Source organism: Panthera tigris, chromosome A1 (genome assembly GCF_018350195.1).
Source record: "Panthera tigris isolate Pti1 chromosome A1, P.tigris_Pti1_mat1.1, whole genome shotgun sequence".
NCBI lineage: Eukaryota > Metazoa > Chordata > Mammalia > Carnivora > Felidae > Panthera > Panthera tigris.
The window spans coordinates 180,630,754-180,643,932 of NC_056660.1; the positions used below are offsets into that span (position 1 = coordinate 180,630,754).

At 34.3% G+C, this 13,179-nt stretch overlaps 1 protein-coding gene across 2 annotated transcripts in view; it reads right to left on the bottom strand.

Moving 5' to 3' along the window:
* TENM2 (teneurin transmembrane protein 2) overlaps nt 1-13,179 on the bottom strand; it is a 941,161-nt gene that overhangs the window by 860,661 nt on the left and 67,321 nt on the right. For both annotated transcript variants that reach the window (XM_042992783.1, XM_042992777.1), the window contains exon 2: nt 1,773-2,048. In XM_042992783.1, the coding sequence (XP_042848717.1) occupies nt 1,773-2,048 (276 nt within the window). The remainder of the gene's footprint in view (nt 1-1,772; nt 2,049-13,179) is intronic.

A 13,179-nucleotide genomic window follows, 5' to 3' on the forward strand; every position in this document is an offset into this window, starting at 1 on the left:
ACTCCCCAAAGGTGGAAATTGTTCATATATGATGCCTTAAAGAATACTGGAAAAAAGAGACTACTTTTGGTCTACCAAATACATTATTAATTATAAAGTTCTCCTACCCATAACAGTTCTAGGTAAATTCAAGGCAAGCGTTTTTTGCTCCCTTTGTTTCACTAGAAAACTCTCTTTATTAAGTTTTTAACATGTATATAGATTTTAAAAGAGAGGGTGCAGATTCTACCAACATGTTTAAATTTTGTAGAGATGGTTCCCACGAGACCAGTGAGAATACCACTGTGGAAGATTTGCCAAAAGACCTTGTTAAAATGTGCCATATATGCTTGGATAACAAGTGATTTTATTTATTAAGCAATCAAACTACTTCCATTTAAATAGTATTGGACACACACAGACTTGAAAAAGTACATCAGTAAATGGATTCAATGTATGCCTTTATGAAAACTTCCAAAAGTAATTTCCTATCAGATAAGTGCCTTAGAGTGTTGAATGTGCCAAGTGTCAAAAATTTTGTTAAAATTCAAAATGAGTCAAGTACAGATTTTTCCTTGAGTGTGCACCTTGATTAGCTACACGAACGGAGGCATAAGTAAGACACATCTCCTTGTCCCCACTATAGAATAAATTATTTCTGAATTAAACACAAATTAAAATGCAACAGAGTGACATCTTTTTGGATATATGCGACTTACCCAGGAAATGATGTATTTTCAACACAGTTTTGAGATTAAACGATATTTAGCCATGCTTTTGCATTCACAACAAGCTGTCCGCCTGTGAATTTCTTTTTCTTCTTTTAAATGCAAGAAAATACTTAAAGCTGCTCTAGTAGAAGTTTATAATATTTTACATAAACATTCTTAACTGATCTGTTTGTAAACAGTTTAATGGTAATTCTTTCCGCAAACACACAATATATTCATAACAAATCGCATAGCATTTGATGTTTTCTTCATAAATCAACTGTACCTAATGCAATTTATCTTTTAAGAGATGTTTTTGACTAAACACAGTTCTGAGTCACTAAGAAATGCAGAAATAAGCACCTTATCTCTTTAATGACTTGCCGAGGCTTCCCTATATTTACTGCTTAATGATCGGAAGCATTTAATTTTCAAAGTTTCATTAAAACCCATCTACAAAGCTGATGGATAAGCAATAGTGATTTGTGACAGAAGATGTGGGAAGCCATTAACCTACATAGGTACCAAGGAGGAAAGTGAACACAGAAGAGAATACTTTTTTGAAGACAAGTCTCTTCCTATTTGTCATTATTAAATTCCAGAGCATCTGTTCCAGGTTTGATCTTCAATACGGATATGAGGCATTGCCGCCTGGAAATGAAAGTCTAAGATAAGGTAGGATTCTTAAGAGATCTTCATGAAAAAAAATAACCCGGGTTGCCATTTACTGGGAAGGGGAAATCAATACGAAGACCTAGAAACTTGTGGCAAGAGGACATTTTCTAGGTATAGGTCATAGTTTATCAAGTTGCCTCTTTTGCAATGTAATTTACTTGCTAATAAGACCAACTGACTATAGCTGAATACTGTGTTATCATCGAAATGTGATTTTAAAATTCTCTCCTCATTTCTTGTGTGCTTGAGGTTTGCCAGTTTATTTTTCCCGAGCTCAGAGTGGGTAGACAAGGTCGATTTCAAAGAAAATGAATGGTTTTGTACTCCTCTTTATTAAAACACAGACATCCCAAACCCCACATTGCGCCATACTCAGAACATTAAAAGGTATTTAAGAAGCAGGCCTACCGTTCTCATCATCTGACTTATTTTCGTTGTCAGAATCGGTCAAAGTAAGGGCTGAGTTCTCACGACTGGACAGGCCGGAACTGCGTCTGGATTTTATCCCTCTCCCCCACAGTCTGATGGCGTGTTCTGGAGACATCCCTCCCTCTGTGTCGGAGTCGGCGTCAGACCCTGTGCTCAGAGAGTAGCCCTGATGAAGGATCCCCATGTCAGAACAGTAGCCACTTCGGTGTGGGGAGGGCTCACACATTCCCAATTCCGCAAGGGTGAAGTTAGTTCCTAAGGTGACAGCAACAGAGAGACCGATTATAAATTGTGAAATGCTTTACAAAGTTAAAATGTATTCTTACAAAAAACAGATGGATGCTTTTCCCATCCAAAAAACATATCAGATTCCCATGTTATACAGGAATATATGAGCATGAGTATTTAGGATATTGGGATACATTTGAGAACAAAAAAGTAAACATCTAAGATTAACTTTAATCCTAGGCCAGAATGCTCAGCTTTTGCTTCAAAAATGTTACAGCATTTACTGTTGTCTAGGTAGCACACGTAGCTGGAAAAAATACTGGATTTAGAATAATAGCTAATATATACCAAGTGCTTTCTTAGCTCTGGGCATCTTTTGGTTTGCAACTTTTATTTTACATTTTTATAGGTGACAATAACTTAATGAAGAAGATAATATTATGTAATCATTTTGTAAGGAAACTGAGGAACAGAGGAACAGAGAATTTAAGTGACTTACCCAAGGTCACACATCTAGATTGTAGCAAAACATGGATCTGATCCTTGAGCAGTCTGTCTTCGTGTCAAAGAACCTTAATCCTCCAATAAATGTGAGTGGTGGCCAGGAGACCTGGGTACCAGTCCCAGCTTCCCACTGGTAAGTCTCATTGTGGCAAGTCTCTTACTCCTTGAGCCCCAGTTTTCTCATCTGTAAAATCTGGGTATTAATCTCTTAAATTCCTCTCAGGATCACTGTGTATCTTCTATGTGATAATACCCACCGAACTCTTTTTTTTTTTTTTAAATAAACTATGTAATGTATTATTTAATTCAGCGTCTGAGGGATGAAAAGTCAGTCCTCATGTTTTTAAATGATATTAAACAATGTCTGTTTGCTCACACAACTTAGAACCACAAGTAGGTTTCAACTATGGAGCATGAATGTGTGCACAAATGGGAAGCAGAAGCAAAGAGGCATTTATTGAACGTTTATATGTTACCAGTGTTGGGCATGTGGCCAGGCAGTTGATAGGCTTTCAATCTCATTTAAATCTCATAATAGCCCAACAGTTTAGGTGTTGAGCATTTTACAGAGAGGTTAAATACTGTGTCCAAGGTCATGCTTAGGCAAGTGGCAGATCCAAGATACACCGCTAATCTGCCAATTCCAAGCCTTTGCTCATTCTACAAGGTGAAATGATCTCAATCAAAAACCAGCCTGTAACATTCTGGCACAGTGAATGCTCTATCTGTGTGTGTGCTTTACTATTACAGCTTCTTAAAAGACATTTTAAGGTTTCAATGAAAATTAGATGGAGTTATGCGGTACATTCTATTTACTGACATATGAAGCTGATTTTTTTTTTTTTGTCTTTACTCAAGCTATGGACAATGGGGGAAAATGCACTGAAGAAATGCACTTCAATGCTATAAGTGAAAAAAACCTTATAAATAACACCAAAGCCATGGTTTATGTCATGTACATTGATTATATTAGGGCCAGTCCCTATCAATCATATCCCCAAACTTATGATATAACTTAACTCCTCTATGATACTCCAAATACATGATGTTATTTCTTAGCTTTCATTTTTAAAAAGCCTTCAACAGCTGTTTGTATTAACCTAGTGTGACTTTGTACTAGACATATATTTTTATTCTGAGGTTTTACTTTCCGTTCTTTACTATATGTTGCTGTTCCACAGCCTTCTTTAGCTGTATAAATGGGACCAAACCCAATTTTATACATAAATGTCTCTGAAGAGTGAAACCTATTCATTGGAGAGCTAACCCAAGCAAAATTTCCTGTGGGAATGGGGTAACTTCCTGCTACCTGGGTAGGAAAGAGGGACATCCTTACTGCCACCAGCATGGTCCCAAATGCTGTTCTGCCCAGTGTACTCTGTTCCAGTTTACATCCTTTACATCCTCGGTAATTAGGTATTGTCTCATAATTGTACAGTAAAATGTATATTTCCACTTTGGTAGTCTATAAAACAAAAGTTAAGTTCATGTATGTCTGATATTAAAATACTTTTCTATTTTTATTATCTCATTCTTAAGTAAACTAAATATTAACATTCTCCCATCTTGTTTTTAGAGCTCATGTTTGCTCTGGACAGGCATGAAATATAAGGCTTCCTTTACCTTCAATAAAAGAAAACAAGTCAAACTAAAACATACATGTTTTTATTCCACATGTGGGAATTTTAAGCTATATGATTCCATTTGAAATGGAGTGTGTATGCATTAAGGCAACTTTCCTGATGGTTTTCCCACACCTCATTATCTGGAACAAGCTTCAAAGACCTCCTCAGGAAAAGAGAAACATCTGTGAGAGGAAAAGAAGCCTCAGTTTTCAGAGCATCCCATGTGCTTTTCAATCTTGAAGTAATAGGCAATAAGCCTAGGGCATGGAAATACATGGAATAAATATGGTCTCCCTTCTTTGGTTATCAAATTTACTTGATGATAAGAAATTAAAATATTATTTTTCTGTTAAAACAAACTTGAGATCATCATAAATCAGTTAAAATTTGCATAATTTTTTAAAGTAATCACAAATGTTAGAAAAAAGTAGAGTTCAAGAGTTTCAGCTTTAAGCATACAGCCCCAAAGCCACAAACAAACAACACTGTAAAGAAAATTGGAGGTATTGTACTCAATTCGCCAGGAAAAAGTAACCAAGTTCACACTGGCTTACAGGAAGCCAGATTTTCCTCTAAATTCAGAAAAATTTTCCTGTAGACTCCTCAAAAATATTACCTTCTAAACGCCTCATCTTCATCTTCCAGTAGGACCACAGTCCGCCAATGTTACCCATTTCTCACAATTCCTAGTTAGGTGCCTTTTGTCCTCAACTAACTCAAAGAATAGGAATCCTATTCTAAGTATCTGGGACAGATTCTGGACCAAGCCTTTCCTAAGTGAGCTGGCTTAACATATGAAGCCGGTGAGCCACATACACATTGGAAAGGAAAAGCTGATCTATCATTTATTAAATCATTCAGCAAATATTTATTGTTCCTGGTGCTGTGATAGGCATTGGGGATATAACAGGGAGCCTTATAAAAATGGAACCCATGACATTTACAGTATAATCGGGAAAGAGACATTAATCAAAGAATCACATAAACAACGTACAATTTATAGAGTGATAAATACTATATAGGAAAAGGACAAGGAGCCATGAAAGGTCATCCTGTGGTCCAACTGTTCATTCTTTTACAGCTTGCCCAACAGATGTTCATCTAGTGGTGGACTCACTAGTTGGAGGGACCATGAATTTGCTCCATGAGGTTATCAGGCCCCCTTCAGTTTGCTCTTACCATACCATTCCCAAACATTCCTCTATATACATTGATTTCAGACAAACATTTTTCATGTAGTTCGTCTTACTACATGTAATGTAGTACATGAGTTTGTACATGAGTACAAAACCTTCGTGTCATACCCTTCAGCTCAGAATGTAAATAGTATAGGGGAATTTTAACACCATGCCAACTTATTGTTTTGCACTTACTTTGCTCATTGATGGAAGGTTGATTTTGCTTTAATTCATCTTGTATAATTATGTCTTTATTAAGCTCCATGGCAGCTTTGAATGGAAGAGAGAAACTAGTCATTGTGTGATTCTCCAAGCTAAGATTTCTAGTGGAAAACAGTCAACATTTCTTTCCTTCTTTACTTTCTTGCAGAAAGATAGAAAGAGTCATAATATTTCAGTATTCATGAAATACCTTCCATCTTCCTCTAATCTCTCTGGTATCACATTAAAGTGGGAATGTAGATAATGTTTCAAACTCATTTCATTTCAGGTATATGTTTTATGGTTGCTACTAATAAACTTCCCAGTGTGGCCTCATACTACATTATCAAGGCCAAAGTCACTATTTCTATAGATGAATGATTGCACAAAATCTGTTTTTACATCATGGAATTTTAGTATAATTTAAGGTGTTGAGAGAGAACCCCAATGTCTAAAAGTTGTTAGGTGGATCAAGATAGCAGAACACAAGTGTTTAAAAATAACTTTCTTGAGAAGTCTCTTTTACTTTAAGTTGTCTTTTTCTTGATCATAATCTCAATGTGTAACCCAGATCCTCTCCAAAACTTTTTTAGAGATAAATTTGCAATAGATATCAAGAGTCATCCATTGACCAACTAGTTGTGCTTGGGGACACAATTCAAAGGAAAGATATGCCAGCACATTGTGATCATGGCTTTATTTTCTAAGTTTTTACCAACTTCTCACACTTTGAAATAACCTTTAACTAGGAGAAGCACATATGTCGCTAAGTCAGAATTATCATGTCATGGTAATACCAGGGAATACAAATAGCACTGGAAATGTCAGCATTTGAACAGATTTTCTACTATGAGGGCAGGAAGATAAAAGTTAACTGTAGTAATAGAGGAGTACAATATAGAAAACTTTTATTATCTAAATATTCACTATGCAAGTCCCCTGAATTTAAGAGATGAAATTCTACACACAGAAGAGTTACTATGAAAACATGAAAGCAGTCACTAATGATCACTTATAAAATTAATCCCCCCCATCCCCATCCACTTACTGCTAGCATCTCTTCTCATATCAACCACCATAGCAACGTCTATGTCATCAGGTAGTTAGTGATAACAGAAAGTAATATGGTGCCAATGTGAGATTAAGTTGTAAAGCTTGTGAAGATGCAGATTTCCATGAAGTCAATAAAAGTGATGCTAAAAAACACTAGGATCATAAGCAAGGCCACATAATTACCATGATCTAACATAATTAACCTGTTAACAAGAAAAACTAGAAACACATGTTGGCATGGTGGATTCTTCAAAAGATGACTTGACAGACTTCCAGTTCTGGATCAAGATAAAATTCCTCACTTCTCTCTACTTCTCCCACTAGGTGCAGCTAAAAACCTCTGAACAGTACATATAAAAACACATAAAAAGAGTTTAAAAAGGGTTGAGAATAAGATAGACCTATTAGGATCCTAAGACCTGAGGAAGGATATGGTTGTGAGTTCCCTGGAGTTTCTTTTTGCCTTGTATATCCCAGCCCTGGTGTTGGAGAAATCTGCAGATTAAAAACACCAGTGCAAGCAGACAAAGCCCAGAGTAAAGCCTACTGTAATTAAGTGTCCTCCCTTACCTCCACAAACACTCCAGGATGGAATCGAGTGGTAAGCCAGAATTTCATCCTTAACCAGTAGGAATAAACCTTCCCAGACACCCCACACAAAGGTGTTATTGGTGGCTATAAGGGGATCCTGGACTTCTATCTCCACCCAGTGGGGTGGTCATGAAGCACCCCTTCCTCTCCCTGCTGGTGTCAGAGAAGAATTAATGTTAAATTTCCTTTCACCACCACTGAAGGATTTGTGGGGGAGCTGTAGTAAAGAGGTGCCCTTCTCCCTCTAAACCAAGTTGGTAACTTCAGAGTCGTAGTGAAAAGTCTGAAAACCCAACTCAGCTCAGGGGCAAGAGGGCATCACTTCTCAATCCATACCCCTTGCCTTGTCAAAGTAGGCCAAGTGAGGGACTTGGACCTTCCCCTCCACCTGGCAGGCAAGCCTCAGTGTCTCATTTTTCCCACTGGCTTGGTAGCAGAGGAGGCCTTCTGAAACAGAAGATTTAAATAAGAGCCAGAGTTTCAAAACGTAATAGCCAGGATACAATAAAAAAAATCACTCATCATACCAAGAATCAGGAAAATCTCAACGTGAATGAGGAATGATAATTATTTAAGTAAAAGGTTAATGAGCAGTCCTTACGAAAATTAATGAACTCATCAATTTTTTTTGCAAAATTCAACTCTGTGATTATGATGCAAAATTCAATGTAAAGTGAAAGATGTATAATATAGTCATGCAATTTTGCCATAAAATGTGTATATTATGCCTCCCACAAAAATTGTTATTCTATATCCTTTTGAATAATTATAGCATAGTTCGAATAATAAATTGTATTAAACATAAAATCAAATATACTTTTGATAATCAGTTTTATTTTCTGAAGATAAAGTTACAATAAATTATCTTTACTATTTAATATGAAATATTGATTCTTTTAAAAAATTGAATCCATTTTTAAGTGGCCTTTTTCTAGCATCATTTATCCTAAGACAAAGAAAATCTCTTGTAAATAAACATGGGTCACTTTTCCTGAGCAAATGTTAGAGTCTACATTTTCAAGTCAGAAATGAGTATAAACTCCAAATTTTCTAACAAGTGTTTAAGAAAAGGATATAAATTGCATTGTTGTAGTTCTTTTTTATCACAGGAAATGAAGTAATTTTATCCGATGCCTTAAGCTTTTTCAGCAAAAAGTTATCAAGAAAAATATAGCAATTATAAGTGATAAAACATAACTTTTTTTTTATTTATTTTTATTTATTTTTTTTTAACTTTATTTTTTTTATTTATTTTTTTTTAATTTTTTTTATTTTTTAATATATGAAATTTACTGTCAAATTGGTTTCCATACAACACCCAGTGCTCATCCCAAAAGGTGCCCTCCTCAATACCCATCACCCACCCTGCCCTCCCTCCCACCCCCCATCAACCCTCAGTTTGTTCTCAGTTTTTAACAGTCTCTTATGCTTTGGCTCTCTCCCACTCTAACCTCTTTTTTTTTTTTTTTTTTTCCTTCCCCTCCCCCATGGGTTCTGTTACGTTTCTCAGGATCCACATAAGAGTGAAACCATATGGTATCTGTCTTTCTCTGTATGGCTTATTTCACTTAGCATCACACTCTCCAGTTCCATCCATGTTGCTACAAAAGGCCATATTTCATTTAAAACATAACTTTTAATTTTGATCAAAATGTATCAGCAGATTACTACCTTATATGTAATATCGATACCTTACATTGAAATTTGAGCAATGATTGATATGCACAAGCTAAAAAGAATAATCACTTACCAAAAATTTGCCAATACTATCTAAAATATTATTTTCAAAGTCTAAAATCTACATATCTGTATATGCATTGATAAAAATTTTGAAAACTAGTGAAGAAACTTCTTATGAATTTTAATGTTTTATACTTGTGTATACTAAAATTCTTCACATAAACTCCTTAATGCCCTTCTAAAGTTCATCTGATTTTACATATTCAGATATTTTCCCAAATGTTGACAAAACTATTCATGAAAAGTCCTGTGGCTTAAAACTACAGAGTAGGTATACATGCATTATTACTCATAAAAAAAATTAAGTCAACTATTTAGATTTCAAAAATGCACTTTAAGAATAATTTTTTTTACATATAGCACTAAAATGTTAATATTTTGAGATTTCTAAACTTTCAGATGAATTATGGGCTAGATGGGTGATGGGTACTAAAGAGAGTAATTGTGATGCACACTAGGTATTGTATGTAATGAATCATTGTATTCTACCTCAGAAGCCAATACTGCACTGTATGTTAACAAACTAAAATTTAAATAAATAAAAAAAGGGGAAAACATCTCCATCTAAATGCATGATGTGTCACAACTTTCACAATTTTTAACTAGAATCATCCCCATGTCAATAAACTCATTCTAAATCAAGGAAACATCAAAATGGTTAGTGACGACAGGAGAGTTTCCAATATCCTCCGTTTCTCTGTAAGATTTCTCTGTGACTTCAAAGTGAAAGGTGAATGCGGCATTCTCCTCTGGTATGGTGGCATTTTCACTGTTCCGAACTGAACAATGCCCAAATTGGAAAACCCAAAGCAGCTACAACAAAAAGTTCTGCAGAGCAACTGCCAGTTCATAAATAGAAATGAAATACCCAGTAACCTAGCTAGTTCGAGACTCCTTTCTGCTGATGAAAATTTCAACAAAACAAAACAAAACAGAAAACCCAATTCCGGTATTAAAAACTATGTAAATCAGTTGTCCTACGTAACAGCATTACAAAGGTGTATAGTCATCTGACCTCATGAGACTCTGCCTCTTCAAACAAATTGCTTTTAGAGAGAGAAAATAAATAAATAAATACAAGTCAATAGTGAGTTAGCAGTAACGGTCTGGCTGTCCTATGTTTGAGAACAACTACCAGATTAGCTTACATTTACTGAGGACCTCATGGTGTGGCAGGCACTGTTCTAAATGCGTTCACATGCAATTTTCAAATTAACTAGGACAGCAGCCCTATAAAATTGTCACTAGGTAGGCTAGGGTTAAAGTGGAAATTCCTGAATTTGTTTAAAAAAAAGTGCTTGTTGAACATAAATTCTTAGAATTATTTCTTCAGATGAGTCCCCATTTTATGCATTTATTTTATAAACATAAAAATAGCATCCACCTTCATAGGGTTGTTGTGAGCACTGAATTAGACAACGCAGTTATAAAAATGCTTCTTAAAACATTGCCTGCCACAGAGTAACCTTACAACAAATATAGCTATCATGATGATCATCAGCTTACAGAAGCAGAAACTTTATTTTTTTTAAGGGTTAACATTTTCTATTTTCTGAGTTGATTTTACAACTCAGAAACAATATTTGGAACAATCAATATTTACAAGTTTTGGAACAATCAATGTTTCTAGGAATCTGCTCATTTCATCTATATTTTCAAATGGATTGATACAAAGTTATCAAGTATTTTTGAATCCTTTTAAATTTTGTTATACTTGTAGAATATTGTCTTTATTTTCATTTTTGACATTACTTATTTGTGCTTTCTTTTTTTAAAAATAAAAAATGAGTATAGTTGCCACATTACATTAATTTCAAATGTATGGTATAGTGATTCAACATGTCTAGTGTTATGCTCTGCTTACCAAAAATGTAGCTACCATCTTTCACCATACACTATAATTATATCATTGACACTATTCCCTTTTTGTACCTTTTATTCCCATGATTTATTCGTTCCATAATGGGAAGGCTGTATCTCCCTATCCCCTTTCCTCATTTTGATCATCCCCTCTACCCCTTACCCTATAGGAACTATAAGTTTATTCTCTGTATTTATAGGTCTGATTCTGCTTTTTGTTTGCTTATATTGTATGGGGGGCTTTTAATTCACACATGAGTGATATCATATGTCATCTGTTTATCTCAGTCTGATTCATTCATGTCTTCTAGACTGATATATGTTGTCACAAATGGCCAAAAAAAACACAAAAAACAAAAACTCATCCTTTTTAATGGCTGTATAATATTCCTGTGTGTGTGTGTGTGTGTGTGTGTGTGTGTGTGTGTGTGTGTGTACACACCACATGTTCCTTAGTAGAAATACCACATGATCCAATAATTCTACTACTGGGAATTTACCCAAAGAATATGTAATCACGAATTTTAAAAAATATATGCACCCCTATGTTTATTGCAGCAGTATTTATAATAGCCACGACATGGAAACTACCTAAATATCCACCAATAGATTGGTGTATTTTCTTTATTTTAACTGGATTTTCACCAATGACTGCTTTTGTCTTTCAAAAAACACATTTTTGCTTTTCTGGTTCTGTATGTTTTTTAGTTTATTACCTTCTACCCTTATATATACAAATTATTCTTTTCCCCTACTTTGAGTTTATTCAATGATTCTTTTCCATACCTTTAAAATTTGAATCTTTACATCATCAGTATTTAGCCATGCTACTTTTTTATTATGAATATTTCACACTATAAATTTTTTTAAGCACCACTTTTACTATATTTGTCAAGTTTTGATTCATAGCATTTTCATTGTTGTTTAGATATAAACATTTTACATATCTATTGCACCTATTTATTAAGTTTCCAAATGTATTGTGATATGTATTTATTTCTGTTTTTGACTTCTAATTTAATTCTGTTTGCCTAGAGAGCAAAATTTTTATGTTACTAAATCTTTGAATAATTTTGAAACTTGTTCTATAAACTGATAAACTTTTTACAAGTATTTTCTATGTATCTAAGAAGAACACATGTTCTCTAATTACTGAGTGCAAGGTTGTATATCTGTCAATTCAACTAAATTATTAATCATGTGTTCAATTCTTCTATACGGTAGTAATTCTTCTCTATGATTTGCTGTTTGCTTGTCTTATCAATAAATGAAAGATGTATGATAAAATTTCATACAATAATTGGTGTTTCTTCCCATAGTTGTATCACTATCTGCTATTTGTCTATTTAAGGCTCCATTATGCTAAGTGTATATAGGTTTAGAATTATTACAGATTTCTGATAGATTGAATATTTTATTATTAATATACAGTGACTATCTCTAATAAACATTCTTGAAATAATATCTGATTTTAATATCAATTATATTTTAAAATGAATTTGTCCATTTCATCCAAATTACTATAGTTTATGACAATACCTATGAATATGTGTAGGATCCATAACAATATCCCTTATTTAATTCTTGATTTGGAGTATTTGTGTATTTTCTCTTTTATCTTGATCATTCTTGCTAGGGATTTATCAATTTTATCAGTTTTTCAAAGGACCAGCTTTTGTATTCAGTATTTTCTTTTATTGTTTATTTTCTGTTTCTTTGATTTTTGCCCTTGATTATTTTTCTTTACTTAAGTTCAGGTTTTATTTGCTCATTCTTTTCTAGATTCTTGAGCCTGAAACAGGCTCCAAGCTCTGAGCAGTCAGCACAGAGCCCGACGGGCTCGAACTCACATACCACGAGATCGTGACCTGAGCCGAAGTCGGACGCTTAACCGACTGAGCCACCCAGGCGCCCCGGAAGTGTGTAATTTTATTTCCACATATCTGGATTTGTCGAGATTTCTTTTATTGATTTATCACTTAAGTACTTGATGGACAGAGAACAGATTCTCCAGAATTTCCTCTTAAAAGTCATTGAAACTTACTTTGTAGCTCAGAATATAGTATATGTTGCTGAATGTTTCACTGTAAGATAAAGTATATTTACAGTTTTATGTAGTGTTCTATAAACGTCTATTTGATTGAGAGGAATAACAGTGTTGTTCTATAGACCTTTACTAATAATTTTGGTATAGTTCTTCAATTAGTTACTGAGGAAAAGATTGAATCTGTAAGGAAGTATGTTTTTTTCTTTCTCTTTATACTTCTGTCAATTTTCCCTCCATTGCTTCCTCCCCCTCCTGTACCTCTCCCTCTTGTCTTTTTGAAACTGTTATTAGACACATATATTTTTACCTTTCCAGGGTGAATTAACACTTTTATCAATTTCAAATATCCATCTTTTTCT